Here is a 20,123-nt window from a genome sequence, read left to right on the forward strand (position 1 = left end):
GCTTAGGGTCGTTGTCCTGTTGGAAGGTGAACCTTCACCCCAGTCAGGTCCTGAGCTCGGAGCTCTATGGACAATTCCTTCGACCTCATGGCTTGGTTTTTCCTCTGACATGCACTGTCAACTGTGGGACCTTATATAGACAGGTGTGTGCCTTTCCAAATCATATCCAATCAATTTACCACAGGTTTTTTTATGTGCTGCTCTAGAGTTCCATGGCTCAGCAGAGTGGCCCTGGATAATTAAGCAATAAGGCCTTAGGGGGTGTGGTATATCGCCAATATACCATGGCTAATTGCTGTTCTTTGCGTGACGCAACGAGGAGTGCCTGGATAAAGCCATTAGCCGTGGTATATTGGCCATACTGTATACCACAAACCCGAGGTTCCTTATTGCTATTATAAACTGGTTACCAACGTAAAACAAAAATGTTTTGTAATACCTGTGGTATACGGTCTGATATACCACGGATGTCAGCCAATCAGCATTCAGGGCTAATAATATGCTATGGCTAGACTTGTGTTGTGCTGTCCATCAGAAAAGTTGGAAAGACTATCCATCAACCAATTAAAAACAAGAGCGCTTTTCCCCACAAAACAGCCTCCTTGGACATGCGTTTCATGCATTTTGGTTTGAAGGTAGCCTTACTCTGTAGTTCAACTTATATCTTCATGTCTGTAACTTTACTCTCACTCCCTCTGACCCCTAAGCTTTCGCCCCTGATCTCCCATTGGCCCAGGGCCTCCTGCAAAACCCTCTAATCACAGTATCTCTGACAGGGAGTTACTCCAGGAGTAGACAGGTTTATGGTGCATAGGGCTTCTCCACTCCTCATATGAGTGGAGAATTAGCTATACATACACTGCTCAAAAAAATAAAGGGAACACTTAAACAACACAATGTAACTCCAAGTCAATCACACTTCTGTGAAATCAAACTGTCCACTTAGGAAGCAACACTGATTGACAATAAATTTCACATGCTGTTGTGCAAATGGAATAGACAACAGGTGGAAATTATAGGCAATTAGCAAGACACCCCCAATAAAGGAGTGGTTCTGCAGGTGGTGACCACAGACCACTTCTCAGTTCCTATGCTTCCTGGCTGATGTTTTGGTCACTTTTGACTGCTGGCGGTGCTTTCACTCTAGTGGTAGCATGAGACGGAGTCTACAACCCACACAAGTGGCTCAGGTAGTGCAGCTCATCCAGGATGGCACATCAATGCGAGCTGTGGCAAGAAGGTTTGCTGTGTCTGTCAGCGTAGTGTCCAGAGCATGGAGGCGCTACCAGGAGACAGGCCAGTACATCAGGAGATGTGGAGGAGGCCATAGGAGGGCAACAACCCAGCAGCAGGACCGCTACCTCCGCCTTTGTGCAAGGAGGACCACTGCCAGAGCCCTGCAAAATGACCTCCAGCAGGCCACAAATGTGCATGTGTCAGCATATGGTCTCACAAGGTCTATGGTCTCACTATTCAAATGTGAAGTTACAAGTTTGCGACCGTTGTTAAATCTTTCACACATCATGATACACGCTTGCGAAAGTTTATTAAATTACACATTTGCGAATCGTCCTTGCAACTATGAATCTGAATGTGCGACCACGAAATTCTAAATAGAAACTCAAGTAGTTCTGTCATCATTATAATCCCTTACCAACCTGCCTCTGGAAGCAACGTCAGCACAATAACTGTTTTTCAGGAGCTTCATGAAATGAGTTTCCATGACTGAGCAGCCGCACACACACAAGCCTAAGATCACCATGCGCAATGCCAAGTGTTGGCTGCAGTGTTGTAAAGCATGCCGCCGTTGGACTCTGGAGCAGGGGAAACACGTTCTCTAGAGTGATGAATCACGCTCCACCATCTGGCAGTCCGACGGACAAATCTGGATTTGGCGGATACCAGGAGAATGCTACCTACCCGAATGCATAGTACCAACTGTAAAGTTTGGTGGAGGAGTAATGGTCTGGGGCTGTTTTTCATGGTTCGGCCTAGGCCCCTTACATTCTGTCCAGACAGAGCATGCGCGTGCACTATCTCACGCATGTTGATTTTGTACATCCACACCAGACGCAATCCAGACACACAGGTTGAAATATTAAAATGAACTCTGAACCAAATACATGAATTTGGGTGCAGGTCTGTAACGGCTTTCTTCCTGGGATGAAGGAGAGGACCAAAATGCAGCGCAGTTAGTGTTCAACATGTTTAATTTAACAATAAACGATGAACATTAACAACTAACAAAATAACAAACGTGAAAAGCCGAGACAGTCCTATCTGGTGCAGAACACAAACACAGAGACAGGAAACAACCACCCACAATCACCAACAAAAAACAAGCCACCTATATATGATTCTCAATCAGGGACAACGATTGACAGCTGTCTCTGATTGAGAACCATATTAGGCTGAACACAGAAACAGACGAACTAGACACACAACATAGAATACCCACCCCAACTCACGCCCTGACCAACTAAACACATACAAAACAACAGAAAACAGGTCAGGAACGTGACAGAACCCCCCCCTCAAGGTGCGAACTCCGGGCGCACCCCTAAAACTCAAGGGGAGGGTCTGGGTGGGCATCTGTCCGCGGTGGCGGCTCCGGCGGTGGACGAGGACACCACTCCACCACTGTCTTTGTCCCCCTCCTTAGCGTCCTTTGAGTGGCGACCCTCGCCCCCGACCATGGTCCAGGAACCTTCACCAAGGCCCCTCCTAAATAGAGGAGACAACTCAGGACCGAGAGGTAGCTCAGGACAGAGAGGTAGCTCAGGACAGAGAGGTAGCTCAGGACAGAGAGGTAGCTCAGGACAGAGAGGTAGCTCAGGACAGAGAGGTAGCTCAGGACAGAGAGGTAGCTCAGGACAGAGAGGTAGCTCAGGACAGAGAGGTAGCTCCGGACTGAGTGGCAGCTCCGGACTGAGTGGCAGCTCATGACTGGAGGGCAGCTCATGACTGGAGGGCAGCTCATGACTGGAGGGCAGCTCTGGCAGCTCATGACTGGAGGGCAGCTCTGGCAGCTCCTGACTGGCTGGCGGCTCTGGCAGCTCCTGACTGGCTGGCGGCTCTGGCAGCTCCTGACTGGCTGGCGGCTCTGGCAGCTCCTGACTGGCTGGCGGCTCTGGCAGCTCCTGACTGACGGACGGCTCTAGCGGCTCCTGACTGACGGACGGCTCTAATGGCTCGGGACAGACGGGCGGCTCTAATGGCTCGGGACAGACAGATGGCTCAGATGGCGCTAGGCAGACGGATGGCTCAGACGGCGCTGGGCAGACGGATGGCTCAGACGGCGCTGGGCAGACGGATGGCTCAGACGGCGCTGGGCAGACGGATGGCTCAGACGGCGCTGGGCAGACGGATGGCTCAGACGGCGCTGGGCAGACGAGCAGTGCAGGCGGCGTTGAGCAGACGAGCAGTGCAGGCAGTTCAGACGGCGCTGGGCAGGCAGGCAGCTCAGGCGGCGCTGGACAGACGAGCAGTGCAGGCGGCGTTGGGCAGACGGCCGACTCTGACCTGCTGAGGCGCACAGTAGGCCTGGTGCGTGGTGCCGGAACTGATGGTACCGGACTGGAGACACGCACCACAGGGAGAGTGCGTGGAGGAGGAACAGGGCTCTGGAGACGCACTGGAAGCCTGGTGCGTGGTGTAGGCACTGGTGGTACTGGGCTGGGGCGGGAAAGTGGTGCCGGATATACCGGACCGTGCAGGCGTACTGGCTCCCTTGAGCACTGAGCCTGCCCAACCTTACCTGGTTGAATGCTCCCCGTAGCCCGTCCAATGCGGGGAGGTGGAATAACCCGCACTGGGCTGTGTAGGCGAACCGGGGACACCATTCGTAAGGCTGGTGCCATGTACACCGGCCCGAGGAGACGTACTGGAGGCCAGATATGTTGAGCCGGCTTCATGGCACTTGGCTCAATGCTCAATCTAGCCCGCCCAGTGCGGGGAGGTGGAATAACCCGCACCGGGCTATGCACACGTACAGAAGACACCGTATGCTCTTCCGCATAACACGGTGTCTGCCCGTACTCCCGCTCTCCACGGTAAGCATGGGAAGTGGGCGCAGGTTTCCTACCTGCCTTCGCCACACTACCCTTTAGCCCCCCCCCCCAAGACATTTTTGGGTGAGCCTCTCGGGCTTCCAGCCGCTCTGCCTTGCTAGCGCCTCATAATGCCGCCTCTCCGCTTTAGATGCCTCCAGCTCCGCTTTGGGGCGGCGACACTCCTCTGGCTCTGCCCAGGGTCCTTCTCCGTCCAGAATCTCCTCCCATGTCCATTCCTCCTTGTACCACTGCTGCTGTCGTTGCTGCCCGTTGCCACGCTGCTTGGTCCGGGTTAGGTGGGTGGTTCTGTAACGGCTTTCTTCCTGGGATGAAGGAGAGGACCAAAATGCAGCGCAGTTAGTGTTCAACATGTTTAATTTAACAATAAACGATGAACATTAACAACTAACAAAATAACAAACGTGAAAAGCCGAGACAGTCCTATCTGGTGCAGAACACAAACACAGAGACAGGAAACAACCACCCACAATCCCCAACAAAAAACAAGCCACCTATATATGATTCTCAATCAGGGACAACGATTGACAGCTGTCTCTGATTGAGAACCATATTAGGCTGAACACAGAAACAGACGAACTAGACACACAACATAGAATACCCACCCCAACTCACGCCCTGACCAACTAAACACATACAAAACAACAGAAAACAGGTCAGGAACGTGACAAGGTCGAAACACATGAAACATTCATGGACGTTTAGCTAGCTATCTCTCTGTTGCTAGCTAATTTGTACTGGGATATTAACATTGGGTTGTTATTTTACCTAAAATGCACAAGGTCCTTTTTTTAGGGATCTTTGTAGAATTTTGAACCATTTTGAGTCACACAAAAGCGTGTGCTCTCTACTCCGACATTTAATCCACAGATAAAAGGGGAAACTAATAGTTTCTAGTAATCTATCCGACTGTTGTAGTAGTAGTAGTAGTAGTAGTAGTAGTAGTAGTCTTCTGCTTCTGTGGGCTTTATATGTCGGTTAGCAACCTGTTTAAGGTGCATTACCACCACCAACGGGACTGGAGTCTGGACCTCAGTTCATCTTTCAATCACACACGTAGGTATATGCGCCTAAAAACCAATGAGGAGGTGGGAAAGGCGGGACTTGCATTCTAGACAAATCTGCTTCCAACTTTGTGGCAAGAATCTGAGAAAGGCACTTTCCTGTTTCAGCATGACAATGACCCCTTGCACAAAGCAAGGTCCATACAGAAATGGTTTGACGAGATCGTTGTGGAAGAACTCGACTGGCCTGTACAGAGCCCTGACCTCAACCCAACCGAACACCTTTGGGATGAATTGGAACGGTGACTGCGAGCCAGGAGTAATCTCCCAACATCAGTGCCCAACCTCACTAATGCTCTTGTGGCTGAATGGAAGGAAGTCCCCGCAACAATGTTCCAATAGTGGAAAGGCTTCCCAGAAGAGTGGAGGCTGTTATAGCAACAAAGGGGGGACCAACTCCATATTAATGCCTATGATTTTGGAATGAGATGTAAATCGAGCAGGTGTCCAATACTTTTGGTTATGTAGTATATATATATATATATATAGTAGTAGTAGTACTACTATATACACTGCTCAAAAAAATAAAGGGAACACTAAAATAACACATCCTAGATCTGAATGAATGAAATATTCTTATTAAATACTTTTTTCTTTACATAGTTGAATGTGCTGACAACAAAATCACACAAATTATCAATGGAAATCAAATTTATCAACCCATGGACGTCTGGATTTGGAGTCACACTCAAAATTAAAGTGGAAAACCACACTACAGGCTGATCCAACTTTGATGTAATGTCCTTAAAACAAGTCAAAATGAGGCTCAGTAGTGTGTGTGGCCTCCACGTGCCTGTATGACCTCCCTACAACGCCTGGGCATGCTCCTGATGAGGTGGCGGATGGTCTCCTGAGGGATCTCCTCCCAGACCTGGACTAAAGCATCCGCCAACTCCTGGACAGTCTGTGGTGCAACGTGGCGTTGGTGGATGGAGCGAGACATGATGTCCCAGATGTGCTCAATTGGATTCAGGACTGGGGAACGGGCGGGCTAGTCCATAGCATCAATGCCTTCCTCTTGCAGGAACTGCTGACACACTCCAGCCACATGAGGTCTAGCATTGTCTTGCATTAGGAGGAACCCAGGGCCAACCGCACCAGCATATGGTCTCACAAGGGGTCTGGGGATCTCATCTCGGTATCTAATGGCAGTCAGGCTACCTCTGGCGAGCACATGGAGGGCTGTGCGGCCCCCCAAAGAAATGCCACCCCACACCATGACTGACCCACCGCCAAACCGGTCATGCTGGAGGATGTTGCAGGCAGCAGAACGTTCTCCACGGCGCCTCCAGACTCTGTCACGTCTGTCACATGTGCTCAGTGTGAACCTGCTTTCATCTGTGACGAGCACAGGGCGCCAGTGGCGAATTTGCCGATCTTGGTGTTCTCTAGCAAATGCCAAACGTCCTGCACGGTGTTGGGCTGTAAGCACAACCCCCACCTGTGGACGTCGGGCCCTCATACCACCCTCATGGAGTCTGTTTCTGACCGTTTGAGCAGACACATGCACATTTGTGGCCTGCTGGAGGTCATTTTGCAGGGCTCTGGCAGTGCTCCTCCTGCTCCTCCTTGCACAAAGGCGGAGGTAGCGGTCCTGCTGCTGGGTTGTTGCCCTCCTACGGCCTCCTCCACGTCTCCTGATGTACTGGCCTGTCTCCTGGTAGCGCCTCCATGCTCTGGACACTACGCTTACAGACACAGCAAACCTTCTTGCCACAGCTCGCATTGATGTGCCATCCTGGATGAGCTGCACTACCTGAGCCACTTGTGTGGGTTGTAGACTCCGTCTCATGCTACCACTAGAGTGAAAGCACCGTCAGCATTCAAAAGTGACCAAAACATCAGCCAGGAAGCATAGGAACTGAGAAGTGGTCTGTGGTCACCACCTGCAGAACCACTCCTTTATTGGGGGTGTCTTGCTAATTGCCTATAATTTCCACCTGTTGTCTATTCCATTTGCACAACAGCATGTGAAATTTATTGTCAATCAGTGTTGCTTCCTAAGTGGACAGTTTGATTTCACAGAAGTGTGATTGACTTGGAGTTACATTGTGTTGTTTAAGTGTTCCCTTTATTTTTTTGAGCAGTGTATATATATATATGTATACTGAACAAAAATATAAATGCAAAACATTTTTTACCTTCATTTAACTAGGCAAGTCAGTTTATAACAAATTCTTATTTACAATGACGGCCTAGGAAAAGTGAGTTAAATGCCTTGTTCAGAGGAGAACGACAGATTTTTACCTTGTCAGCTTGGGGATTTGATCTAGCAAACTTTCAGTTACTGGCCCAACGCTCTAACCACTAGGCTACCTGCCGCCCCGGCAGCAATTTCAAAGATTTTACTGAGTTACAGTTCATATAAAGAAATCAGTTAATTGAAATAAATAAAGTAGGCCCTAATCTATGGCTTTCACATGACTGGGCAGGGGTGCAGCCATGGGTGGGCCTGGGTGGGCGTAGGCCCACCCACGAGAAGCCAGGCCCAGCCAATCAGAATGAGTTTTAGTACAGACAGAAGTACTCCTCAGTTTCATCAGCTGTCCAGGTGTCTGGTCTCAGACGATCCCCCAAGTGAAGAAGCTTGATATGGAGGACCTGGGCTGGCGTGTGCTGTGTTGAGGCCTGTTGGATGTACTGCCAAATTCTCTAAAACTACATTGGAGATGGCTTATGGTAGAGAAATTAACATTAAATTCTCTGGAAACAGCTCTAGTGAACATTCCTGCAGTCAGCATGACAATTGCACGGTCCCTCAAAACTTGAGACATTTGTGGCATTTTAGAGTGGCCTTTTATGTCCCCAGCAAAAGGTGGACCTGTGTAATGATCATGCTGTTAAATCAGCTTCTTGATATGTCATACCTGTCAGGTGGATGGATTATCTTGGCAAAGGAGAAATGCTCACTAACAGGGATGTGAACAAATTTGAGAGAAATAAGCTTTTTATTTAATATGTAACATTTCTGGGATCTTTTATTTCAGCTCATGAAACATGGGACCAACACTTTGTGTATATATATATATATACACAGTTGAAGTCAGAAGTCTACATACACTTAGGTTGGAGTCATTAAAACTCGTTTTTTAACCACTCCACAAATTTCTTGTCAACAAACTATAGTTTTGGCAAGTCGGTTAGGACATCTACTTTGTGCATGACACAAGTAATTTTTCCAACAATTGTTTACAGACAGATGATTTCACTTATAATTCACTGTATCACAATTCCAGTGGGTCAGAAGTTTACATACTTGTATTTGGCTAAGGTGTATGTAAACTTCCGACTTCAACTGTGTATATATATATATATATATATATATATATATATTATACATTGTTTTGAACTGGCCACGGACCCCCTGCAATACCTCAATACCCCACTTTGAGAATCGCTGTCGTAGGCTACATATAGTACCCAGTCTTTTAAAGGACAGCCCTAACCAGCAGTCATATTGCAGAACCTTAAGAACATGACATAAGACTTGACATGATTTGGTAAGATAGGGCCCCTCAGGGGTGCATGCTTTGTCCCCTCCTGTACTCCCTGTTCAGCAATGACTGCATGGCCAAGCACGACTCCAACACCATCGTTAGGTTTGCTGACGACACAACAGTGGTAGGCCTGATCACCGACAATGATGGGACAGCCAATAGGGAGGAGGTCAGAGACCTGGCAGTGTGGTGCCAGGACAACAACCTCTCCCTCAATGTGAGCAAGACAAAGGAGCTGATCATGGACTACAGGAAAAGGAGGGCCGAACACGCCCCCATTCATATCGACGGGGCTGTAGTGGAATGGGTCGAGAGTTTCAAGTTCCTTGGTGTCCACAACACCAATGAACTATCAAACACACCAAGACAGTCATGAAGAGGGCACGACAACACCTTTTCTCCCTCAGGAGACTGAAAAGATTTGGCATGGGTCCCCAGATACTCAAAAAGTTTTACAGCTGCACCATCGAGAGCATCCTGACCGGTTGCATCACCACCTGGTATGGCAACTGCTCGGCATCTGACCGTAAGGCGCTACAGAGGGTAGTGCGTACGGTCCAGTATATCACTGGGGCCAAGCTCCTGCCATCCAGGACCTAAATACTAGGTGGTGTCAGAGGAAGGCCCAAAATATTGTCAAAGACTCCAGTCACCCAAGCCATAGACTGTTCTCTCTGCTACCACACGTCAAGCGGTACCGGAGCACTAAGTCTAGGACCAAACGGTTCCTTAACTTCTTTGGGATAGGTGTGACGGCAGCGTCCCACCTGGTAAACATCCGGTGAAATGGCAGAGCGCCAAATTCAAATTAAATTACTATAAATATTAAACTTTCATGAAATCACAAGTGCAATACATCAAAATAAAGCTTAACTTGTTGTTAATCCAGCCAAGGTGTCAGTTTTCAAAAATGCTTTACGGCGAAAGCAAACCATGCGATTATCTGAGGACAGCGTCCAGCACACAAATGCATAACAAATCATTTTCAACCAGGGAGTTGCGACACGAAAGTCAGAAATAGCGATATAATATATGCCCTACCTTTGAAGATCTTCTTCTGTTGGCACTCCAAAAGGTCTCAGTTACATTACAAATGGTCCTTTTGTTCGATAAATTCCTTCTTTATATCCATAAAAACTCAGTTTAGCTGGCGCGCTTCAGTCAATAATCCACTCGGTTTCCCTCCGTCAAAATGCATACAAAATGAATCCCAAACATTACCAATAAACTTATCCAAACAAGTCAATCAACGTTTATAATCAATCTTTAGGTACCCTAATACGCAAATAAACAAATAAAATTAAGATGGAGAATCGTTATTGTCTTTACCGGAGATAAACAAAAAGAACGGGCTCTCTCGGCCATGCGCTTGGAAACACTACAGCCAAAATGGGAGCCACTTAGAAAAACTACAACTTCTCCCTAATTTTTCCAAATTACCAGCCTGAAACTCTTTCTAAAGACTGTTGACATCTAGTGGAAGCCCTAGGAACTGCAATTGGGGACGATTTCACCCTATTATAAAAGTGCCAGGCATTGAAATCAGTGGTATGCTGAATAGTTTTTTTTTTTAATGGTTTGTCCTCGGGGTTTCGCCTACCATTTCAGTTCTGTTATACTCACAGACATTATTTTAACAGTTTTAGAAACTTTAGAGTGTTTTCTATCCAAATCTACCAATTATATGCATATCCTTCTGGGCCTGAGTAGCAGGCAGTTTACTTTGGGCACGCTTTTCATCCGGACGTCAAAATACCGCCCCCTATCCCAAAGAAGTTAACATATCTTCTACCTCCAAGCCATGAGACTGCTGAACAGTTAATCAAATGGCCACCTGGACTATTTACATTGACCCCCCTCCCCTTTGTTTTTACTCTGCTCCTACTCGCTGTTTACTATCTACAGTATGCATAGTCACTTTACCCCTGCCTACATGTACAAATTACCTCGACTAACCTGTACCTCCGCACATTGACTCGTTACCGGTACCCCCTGTATATAGCCTCGTTATTGTTATTTGTTATATTTTACTTTAGTTTATTTAGTAAATATATTCTTAACACTATTTCTTGAACTGCATTGTTGGTTAAGTAAGCATTTTACGGTAAGGTCTACACCTGTTGTATTCGGAGCATGTGACAAATACAATTTGATTTGATTTGACTTGACTGATGTAGCATAAGCTTATTGACTGCAGTGAACATACAACATACCAGCCAGACTGGCTCAGTTGAGTTCCTTCCCAGGCCCACCCTTATTTATAGTAAACCTCTGCTCCTATCTATAGCTTCCTATGCTCTGTGTCAGTCAGTCAGCAGGTAGGATGAAATCCCGGCATACTGGCTAGCCTGACCCAGTGAGCGAGTTACACAACACCTGGCGGTGGGCCGTTCTGCCTCTGTCATTAGCCTACTCCACCCCCAACATGTTATCAGTGTGTCACAGCCATTCACATCACTGGGTTATACTTTCCAATCAGAGACTACTTTTTATACTTATTATTTGCCATATGTTTAATTTACCTTACCACTGCATGTAGGCCTACCCTTATATAGTTAGCCTAATTTCAAGGGTATTTATTTTTTTGCGAAGCTTCTATAGCAATGCTTTGACATTGACAGTGTAATAGGTGTGTTTAATGGGCTTAATCTGATTGAGCATATAGTGACTAACTAGCGACAAGCTAGTGATGTTGTTTTATAGCCCTATCTTGATTATCCTCAGGGAGAGGGGTAATAAAAGCCTTTTCCCTCTCCAACTTTTGGACCTTTCTGCGGCTGCTCTTTCATTCTGTTCAATGGATGTGATCATGCAGCACACACCCTCTCAGTGACGGCTCCACCACCTCCTCCTCTGCCATAATCCTTTTATATCTCGTCATCATTCCTCCCCAACTCATGAAGGACCTGCTTGTAGTCGATGTCTACTACTCTAAAGGCAATGATTTCAGGAAAGACAAGCAATGTTTTTGGTCAGTTTGTCAGGTCTCAGGTGACAGGATGAAAAAGATAGCCTATCTTTCATTTTGAAAGATCAGACACCCCTTACTCATTGAATTCATTACAACGGGTTGTCTCACTTCACTGTTATGGAGTTTTTCTGTTTGAATGTCTGAACCAAGAGTTTGATATCAGACCGTTTCTTACATGAATATGTCACTTTGATTTGTCCTGCCATTCACTTGGTCATTTTGTACATATATATTAGATTTCTTTGTAACTGCTACGTGTGCCCATCTCATTGATATAAAATTATTAGAGGTACACAAGTTGTTTTTTAAATAGGTCACTGTAATTATATATATGGCCACCGCGCGTAATGGACATATGGGCAGCTATTCCAACATAATCTCTTTTTTGATTTTTTTTTTTTTACTGTTGCCTAAATTTTTACTTGGACCCATTTGTATGTTATAATCCTTTATGACCATATATACATCTGTGATTAATTATGATTGACTATGCGCAAAAGTGAATTGAATTGTTTCCACACCCACCATGCGTCATGTGCGTAATGGTCATGTGAGGTGAAATGTGTATATTTTGGGATGTGAACACTCAGTCTGTTTGACCTGACGAAGATCCGTTTCGGATGGAAACGTAGTCAATAAAGCGGTGAATTGGGAGCCTAAACAGTGTGCAGGCCTTCTTGTTCTTTATACGGTCTGGGCTGATCATGCATTGTTATGTGATTGTCATAGCTGCAGATTTGTCTTGGGAGGGTAGCTGGCTGCCATGGTGAGGGACTGCATTTAATAACTGTAATTAGAGACTTAAAGCTCTGACTTGACATCGCAAGACAACTACTGTGGTCTTCAGTTTCTCTCCTCTTTGTCATCCCTTTCCCTCCTCTCTCTCTCTCTCTCTCTCTCTCTCTCTCTCTCTCATTTTCTCTCGTCCACACGCATAGGCCTACATTCATTGAAAAAATATTTTATTTTATTTCCATTCTGTGTAATCTTGTGATTTGCTCATTTTGTAGTATGCTTTCTATCCAGACCATTTACCCCCCCCCCACACCCACCCAACCACCCTCTCTTTCCTTCTCTGTCTTGCTCACTCACTTTTTGTGAGGGCGGCACAGCAGTCTTGATAATGAGGACAACAATGCAATGTGACAGGCCCAGTTGCATTTTGTGTTACAGGTGCTTAAAAGAGACGGGAAGAGAAAGAGAAGGGTAGGAAGGATGAACTAAACTGTCCGTCTTAGCAATGATGCCCACTTTCCGATCAAAAGGAGAATAGACACATTAGCCTAAAATACAATCCTTCTGTTGTCTCACTCAGTGCCATGCAGAGTGAGTTAACCTGAGACAAATCTAATTTCAGAGCACTTCCTGGCTGCTCATGGCTGCACTGTAGCTTACTAGCTTAATCGATTACTGCTGTCTCAACATAGGCTCCCATCCCATCTGAAAGCATTGTAGCCGATATTAATAATATTATTTATTTCATTTAGAATAGAAATACATCTAAATCCTATTAGAAGTGTGAACAATTGTGGATAAGCAGGGCTAAACGCGTACCCAGTCTTGTATAATATGTATGGATGAATGATTGGAACTATCTGATGCTGGATCGGTGTGTGGGACTCGGACACTGCCTGAGACAGTCAGTTAATGATGTCTCTCTGCATTCCTGACCTTACATAACAAACCGACCCAGCAGGGCTAGACTACGCGCCACTAGATGTCAAAAGAGCCACTAGATGTCTTGTGATACATTACATAAAATCCTTGAAAGATACCAACATTTTGGTAGTTTACTGGTAAACTTAAAAAATATCCCCACCCTTTACAACCCTATCCCTGATCCCGTCCCGTCTACCCCTGCTCTGCTCACTCACATCACCCCATCTCTTCTTCTGGCCAAGGCTGCACTTCAGTTCACTGCTCTGTTTGGCGATCATTCCTCATCCTCTTCCTCACACACACTACCCTCACCTGCCTTCCTCTCCCTTCCTGAGAGTCACTGTCTGTTCCAGCCCACACAGACACACACAGACAGACAGACACACACACACTCAGGCGTGGGGGGGGCAGGGCAGGGTAAAGAGGGAAGCCCCTGTTAGAATGCTGAGGCTGTGATTACCAATTGAAATCCTCTTGCTTGTATTTGTGCTATTGAATTGAAATTATGTTCACCCTCATATGACCCTATTTATTAACTCTGTTGAATCATGTGTTTGTAAAACTAGAGAGAGCTTACAAAAATATTTCTAATCCTGGGGTTTTGTGTTCAGGTAATGCCTTCTCTGTAGATAATCCCAGTTAAATCACTACATCCCAGTCTTTGGAGGCTCTCTAGGCAGTTTAGAATATTAGGTAGCCCTTTCCACTCACAGCCCCTGTCATCCCGTATATGGGTTAAAAATGGCAGATTTTGTCATTGAGAAGCGCATTAATTGGAATGCAGTGGCTGTATAGTAAAACAGCTCTGTGTGGGTTTTGACTGACAGGCGTTATAAACTTGAGCACCACGTGCGACATGAAGTTGCCCCCACCCCTCCCGCTAATTGGGCTACTTTTGCACATTTGTTATTGTCTGAATGAGGGAGATGCTGTAAATCAAGAGGAGTCAATGTGTTCTGAAAGATGAGACGTTGAGGATTAGAATAAATACTGCTTTGATGTCATACAAGCAAACCACACACCCATGAGTCCAAATGTGCACATTTCCTTCCATATTTGAAAACTCATGTAATTTACAGTATCACCGTTTATGATCGCTATGTTTGATCCACAGTTACAAGGAGGACATGCATAATACCCTGGGTTGTCCTGAACAGAATGAGCCTATGTTTGTCATATTGTGAAGAAAATGTTGCCGAGGAACACGAATTAACTCCATTCTATGCGCACCAAAATTACAATCTGTTTGAAGTGTCTTTTGAAAGCCTAACACTGTAAGATTGTATTTTATAACTTAGTTAGCCATGCTGGGAATAAGCTTTCAAATGATGCTCACCTGACCCAGAACACTATATATAACGGAACGTTTTTGGATTAAGTAAACAACAACAGTAATTGTGTGATGGTAAGGACGTAGGGCTGTATTCCAAAAAAACTACAAGTGTACTTGCTTCAGTTCCTCAATTGCAAAGCTAGGAGGGCTCAAAAACCACCTTATAGTTGAAGGCTCTTTTCTTGAGTCATAAAGTGCATTGAAATTACTAAAGAACTGTGCCGTTTGGAGAGGTGTTTGGCCACTTGGAGACACCAGTTAGACCTCTCACACAAACCCTTGTAATCAGTTTCTTATCTTGCACCTACACCAACATGACAATGATTATTATGTCACTGAATGTATCCAGAGTATTTTTAGATTTTGTTATTGACTAATGCTGAGAAAAGTACAGTAAAAGTAAAATGCACAAATGACAAATGACAAGTGTCAGGTGAACTGCGTGTCCTCACCTTCGTTCTGATAATTTCCCCATAATCTGCAAATTGTTCTCTATAAATTTCTACCATGGCCATGTATATGCTTTCTATAGTTCTTCTGTTAGAAACATTTGGCCCTATCCATATAGGCCAATTTCCACAAGTGTAAGGGGATAATGTATGGTGTGTGTGTGTGTGTGCGCGTGTCCCCATGTCGCTCCATCCCTGCCCTGTCCTCATGAGACTGAGTGCTCTCGTCCCAAATGTCACAGCACTTTGGCTTGAAAAGAGAGAGGGAGAGGCTCAGAGTGCCATACAGTCCTTGGCATCATCTCTGCCTGCCAGTGCTGCTGCTGCCACCAACCCCCCCTTCTCCCTCCACACACACACTCCTCCCCCATCCCTCCCCTCTCTGTCTGTACTGAGAGCAGTCCAGACAGGGACATCATGTGATGGGTGCAGTTGTGCCCAGTAAAGGGATCTGTGTCCAGTTGTATCAGACAGACAGAACCACCCTCCTGGAGGCCTGCAGGGTCGGGAGGCTGACCTGTTTGTGCTGGTTGGGCCTGGAGCAAGTCAGGGAGGCAGGGACTGTGGCTCTCCATAGCTGCATCTTTAGTGGAGGAGTAAGGTTCATAAGGGTCAAGGGTCACTGTAGTCATCATGGTTAGTAAGGGTCATAAACGTATTGCTTATTTCCTTAAACCAGACACTGTGTCTAGACAAACATATGGCCCAAAAGGAAACTTGTATAATACCTGCATTTTGTCAACAACACTTTTGCGATTGCAGATGTTTGGTATTAAGGTGTTCCTACACTCTTCAGACAAGACTAGATTAAATGTTTGTTATGGTGTGCTGCAGCTGACTAGCCTGAGTTTGCCCTGATCATCTTCCTTTTATGCAATACAGGGATTGATTTTATGGTTGTGGCTCCTTTCAGATAATGTATGGGTGAATGGGTAGGGCAATGTTTCTTTACAGCTGAAATCAATGTGACTGACCAAATTCAATAGGCATATTTCATTGCTAATAATTTTGATTGCTGAAAGCACAACACGCAAAGTTTTAATCTGGAGTTTTTTTAATTCTCATGTCACGGGCCTCCCGAGTGACGCAGCAGTGTAAGAGGCGTCAGTACAGACCCGGGTTTGATCCCAGGCTGTGTCACAACACAACCGGGAGTCCCATAGGGCGGCACACAATTGGCCCAGTGTCGTCCGGGTCATGGGAGACTTTGGCCAGGGGGGCTTTACTTGGCTCATCGCGCTCTAGCAACTCCTTCTGGTGGGCTGGGCGCCGGTAGGCTGACTTCAGTCGGCAGTTGAATGGTGTTTCCTCTGACACATTGGTGCAGCTGGCTTCCGGGTTAAGCGGGGCGGGTGTTAACCTGTCTAGGACTGGTTCGCGAACAGCCAATGAAATTGCAGGGCGCCAAATTCAATCAACAGAAATCTCATAATTAAATTTTCTCAAACATACAAGTATTAGGCATCATTTTAAAGATAAAATTCTCGTTAATCCAACCAGTGTCCGATTTCAAAAAAGCTTTTCGCCAAAAGCAGAACATATCATTATGTTAGGTCAGCAACTAGTCACAGAAAGCATACAGCGATTTTCCAAGCAAAGAGAGGTGTCACAAAAAGCAGAAATATTTATAAAATGAATCACTAACCTTTGATATTCTTCATCAGATGACAGTCCCGGGACAACATGTTACACAATACATGTATGTTTTGTTCGATCAAGTTCATATTTATATCCAAAAACCTCAGTTTACATTTGGCTTTGCCACCAAAACATCCCATGAATTTGCACAGAGCCATATCAAATCACAGAAATACTCATAATAAACATTAATAAAAGATACAAGTGTTATTCACAGATTTAAAGATATACTTCTCCTTAATGCAACCGCTGTGTCCGATTTCAAAAAAACTTTACGGAAAAAGCAAACCATGCAATAATCTGAGTACGGCGCTCAGAGACATACAGAACCCAAGAAGGTATCCGCCATGTTGGAGTCAACATAAGTCAGAAATAGCATTATAAATATTCACTTACCTTTGATGATCTTCGTCAGAATGCACTCCCAGGAATCCCAGTTCCACAATAAATGTTTGATTTGTTCCATAAAGTCCATAATTTATGTCCTAATTCCTCCTTTTGTTAGGGCGTTTAGTAAACAAATCAAAACTCACGAGGCGTGGGCAACTCCAGTGGAAATGTCGGACGAAAATTCCAAAAAGTTATATTACTGGTCGTAGAAACATATCAAACGATGTATAGAATCAATCTTTAGGATGTTTTTATCAAAAATGTTCAATAATGTCCCAACCGGAGAATTCATTTGTCTGTAGAAAAGCAATGGAACGAGAGGTAACTTTCTCATGACCGCGCATCACGAGCACGTGGCTGCTGGCAGACCTCTGACTCATTCCCCTCTCATTCAGCCCCCCTTCACAGTAGAAGCCTGAAACAACGTTCTAAAAACTGTTGACATCTAGTGGAAGCCTTAGGAAGTGCAAGATGACCCATATCCCACTGTATATTCAATAGTGGCTGAGTTGAAAAACTACAAACCTCAGATTTCCCACTTCCTGGTTGCCATATGAGTTCTGTCATACTCACAGACATCATTCAAACAGTTTTAGAAACTTCAGAGTGTTTTCTATCCAATACTACTAATAATATGCATATATTAGCATCTGGGACTGAGTAGGAGGCAGTTTACTCTGGGCACGCTTTTCATCTAAATGTGAAAATGCTGCCCCCTATCCATAAGAAGTTAAGAAGCGCGGTTTGGCGGGTCATGTTTCGGGTGTATGCATGACTCGACCTTCACCTCTCCTTGTTCCTATCTGTGTTGTGTTTGTAGAAGCTGGCAGCAGAGTGCCAGAGTGCGGGCTACAGCGGTACGCTGATCCCCTATAAGTGTGACCTGTCCTGTGAGGAGGACATCCTGTCCATGTTCTCTGCCATCAAGACGCTGCACCAGGGGGTGGACGTGTGTATCAACAATGCAGGCCTGGCCCACAATGAACCCCTGCTCAGTGGCAAGACAGACAGCTGGAGGAACATGATCGACGTGAGTGGACAACACACACACTGTACACATGGGTTTACACACATACACGCTTTAACGAGCAGAAATATAAAAATGAAGAGAATAACTAGCTAAGCAAGGGAAATACTTGTTGTTGTAGAGTAGGTGGTGTGAAGCATAGTTCAGGGGGTTCAGTGAACCCACATAACCACACACACTCCCCCTCACAAGAAGTCGTTCCATTGGTTATGAGAGTAGACCTGGCAGTGGTACTACAAAAAGGTCCACTTGTGGAAGAAGAGAGGCGTTATTTCCCTCTATCTATTATGCTGGAACTTTTCTTTACACTGTGATTCATGGAGCTCTTGACCATTCCATTCAAGACCCCCAGGCTGAGCCCCCCTGCTCTAAAGGTAGTCCCATCCCTCCAGAGGAGCTGAGCATTTCTAACGCCTGTCCATCTGTTGCCATGGCAGCCAAGATGAATGTGTATGGCGTGTATATTTTTAGATGGTGTAATCTGTATTCTGACCTTGTTCCGCTGTGGCAACCCCCCAATGCTACCTTAGCTACGCCACTGTGACTTTAACCTGCCCTGCCTGGCATCACTCTCAAAGTCACTGTGACACGGTCATATGATGGATGAGACAGGTCAGGTGCCACAATCTGACACAGTGACACACAATGACACTCTCTACCTGTGTGACCAGCCAGTAACCAACCAGTATGTTGTCTGAGGTCATTTTTGGTCTGTTGTAATTTTTTGCGATGTAATTTCACAAGGGGCCTTAGCTTTGACACTGTTGAGAACTATAACTGTATTCTCATTCACCTAGACAGACTGTCTTAAACAAGTATTTTTGTGTGTGAAGGCAGATGCAGGTGCTTGTTTTTGACAGAAGCTGTCCCTTATAGGTGAATGTCCTGGCCTTGTCTATTTGTACACGTGAGGCCTACCAGTCAATGAAAGAGCGGAATGTGGACGATGGCCACATCATCAATATTAACAGGTAGACTACAGCTTCTTTACAGCCCATTAAAGGCATGTTATAATTGACATTTAAATGATGAAATACTCTCTCAGGAGATACAGTGAAGAAGGCCTACAATTTCACTCTTGGTTTTAGACAGAAGATTCAGAGGGATACAGGATGGGGATGTAGCACAATCGTATACATGCCATTATTTCACTCTCTTTTACTACCTCCCGCACTCCCTTCTTCCCTGCTATAGTATGGGGGGACATAGAATGGTACCTAGTGCAGATGAACATTTCTACTGTGCCACAAAATATGCTGTGACTGCTCTAACCGAGGGGCTGCGGCAAGAGCTATGGGAAGCAAAGACCCACATCAGAGCCACGGTGAGCAGAGCAACATTACCTTGTCACAGTTTTTCATATGAATCTGACAAATGTCTTATACAATTATTAGATAGAAAGATGATTGTTGTGTGTGTGTGTGTGTGTGTGTGTGTGTGTGTGTGTGTGTGTGTGTGTGTGTGTGTGTGTGTGTGTGTGTGTGTGTGTGTGTGTGTGTGTGTGTGTGTGTATATAAACATCAACAACGAGCATGGTTTGAGCCTTTCTCTTCCATAGTGTATATCCCCTGGAATAGTGGAGACTGAGTTTGCCTTCCGGCACCACAACAGCGATCCAGAGAAAGCAGCTGCTGTGTATGAGAGTATAAAAGTAAGGCAGCTAGATTTTGTGCGAGTCCGTGTGTGAGTCCGTGTGTTGGTGGCACCTTCAATTGGGGAGGACGGGCTTGTGGTAATGGCCTGAGTGGAATCAGGGGAATGGTATCAAATACATGGTTTTGATGCCATTGCATTTGGTCCATTACAGCCATTATAATGAGCCATCCTCCCCTCAGCAGCCTCCTGTGGTGGATGGGCCTACGGCTTCTCTCAATACAAATACTTTAACAAACTGTATTACTAATTGGCCTTTTTTCCTCTGCAGTGTTTGAAAGCACAAGACATAGCCAGTGCAGTCACATACGTTCTGGGAGCCCCACCTCATGTCCAGGTAAAGTAGTGCTCTGTCTATCTGTTGCTTCTGTC

At 45.6% G+C, this 20,123-nt stretch overlaps 1 protein-coding gene across 1 annotated transcript in view; it reads left to right on the plus strand.

Annotated features, from left to right (window-relative positions):
* LOC120057046 (dehydrogenase/reductase SDR family member 11-like) overlaps positions 1-20,123 on the plus strand; it is a 39,400-nt gene that overhangs the window by 17,560 nt on the left and 1,717 nt on the right. Inside the window, exons 2-6 of the mRNA XM_039005425.1 lie at positions 17,892-18,101; positions 18,975-19,069; positions 19,293-19,422; positions 19,657-19,749; positions 20,023-20,088. Of these exons, the coding sequence (XP_038861353.1) occupies positions 17,892-18,101; positions 18,975-19,069; positions 19,293-19,422; positions 19,657-19,749; positions 20,023-20,088 (594 nt within the window). The remainder of the gene's footprint in view (positions 1-17,891; positions 18,102-18,974; positions 19,070-19,292; positions 19,423-19,656; positions 19,750-20,022; positions 20,089-20,123) is intronic.

The sequence above is a fragment of the Salvelinus namaycush genome, chromosome 12, assembly GCF_016432855.1.
Source record: "Salvelinus namaycush isolate Seneca chromosome 12, SaNama_1.0, whole genome shotgun sequence".
NCBI lineage: Eukaryota > Metazoa > Chordata > Actinopteri > Salmoniformes > Salmonidae > Salvelinus > Salvelinus namaycush.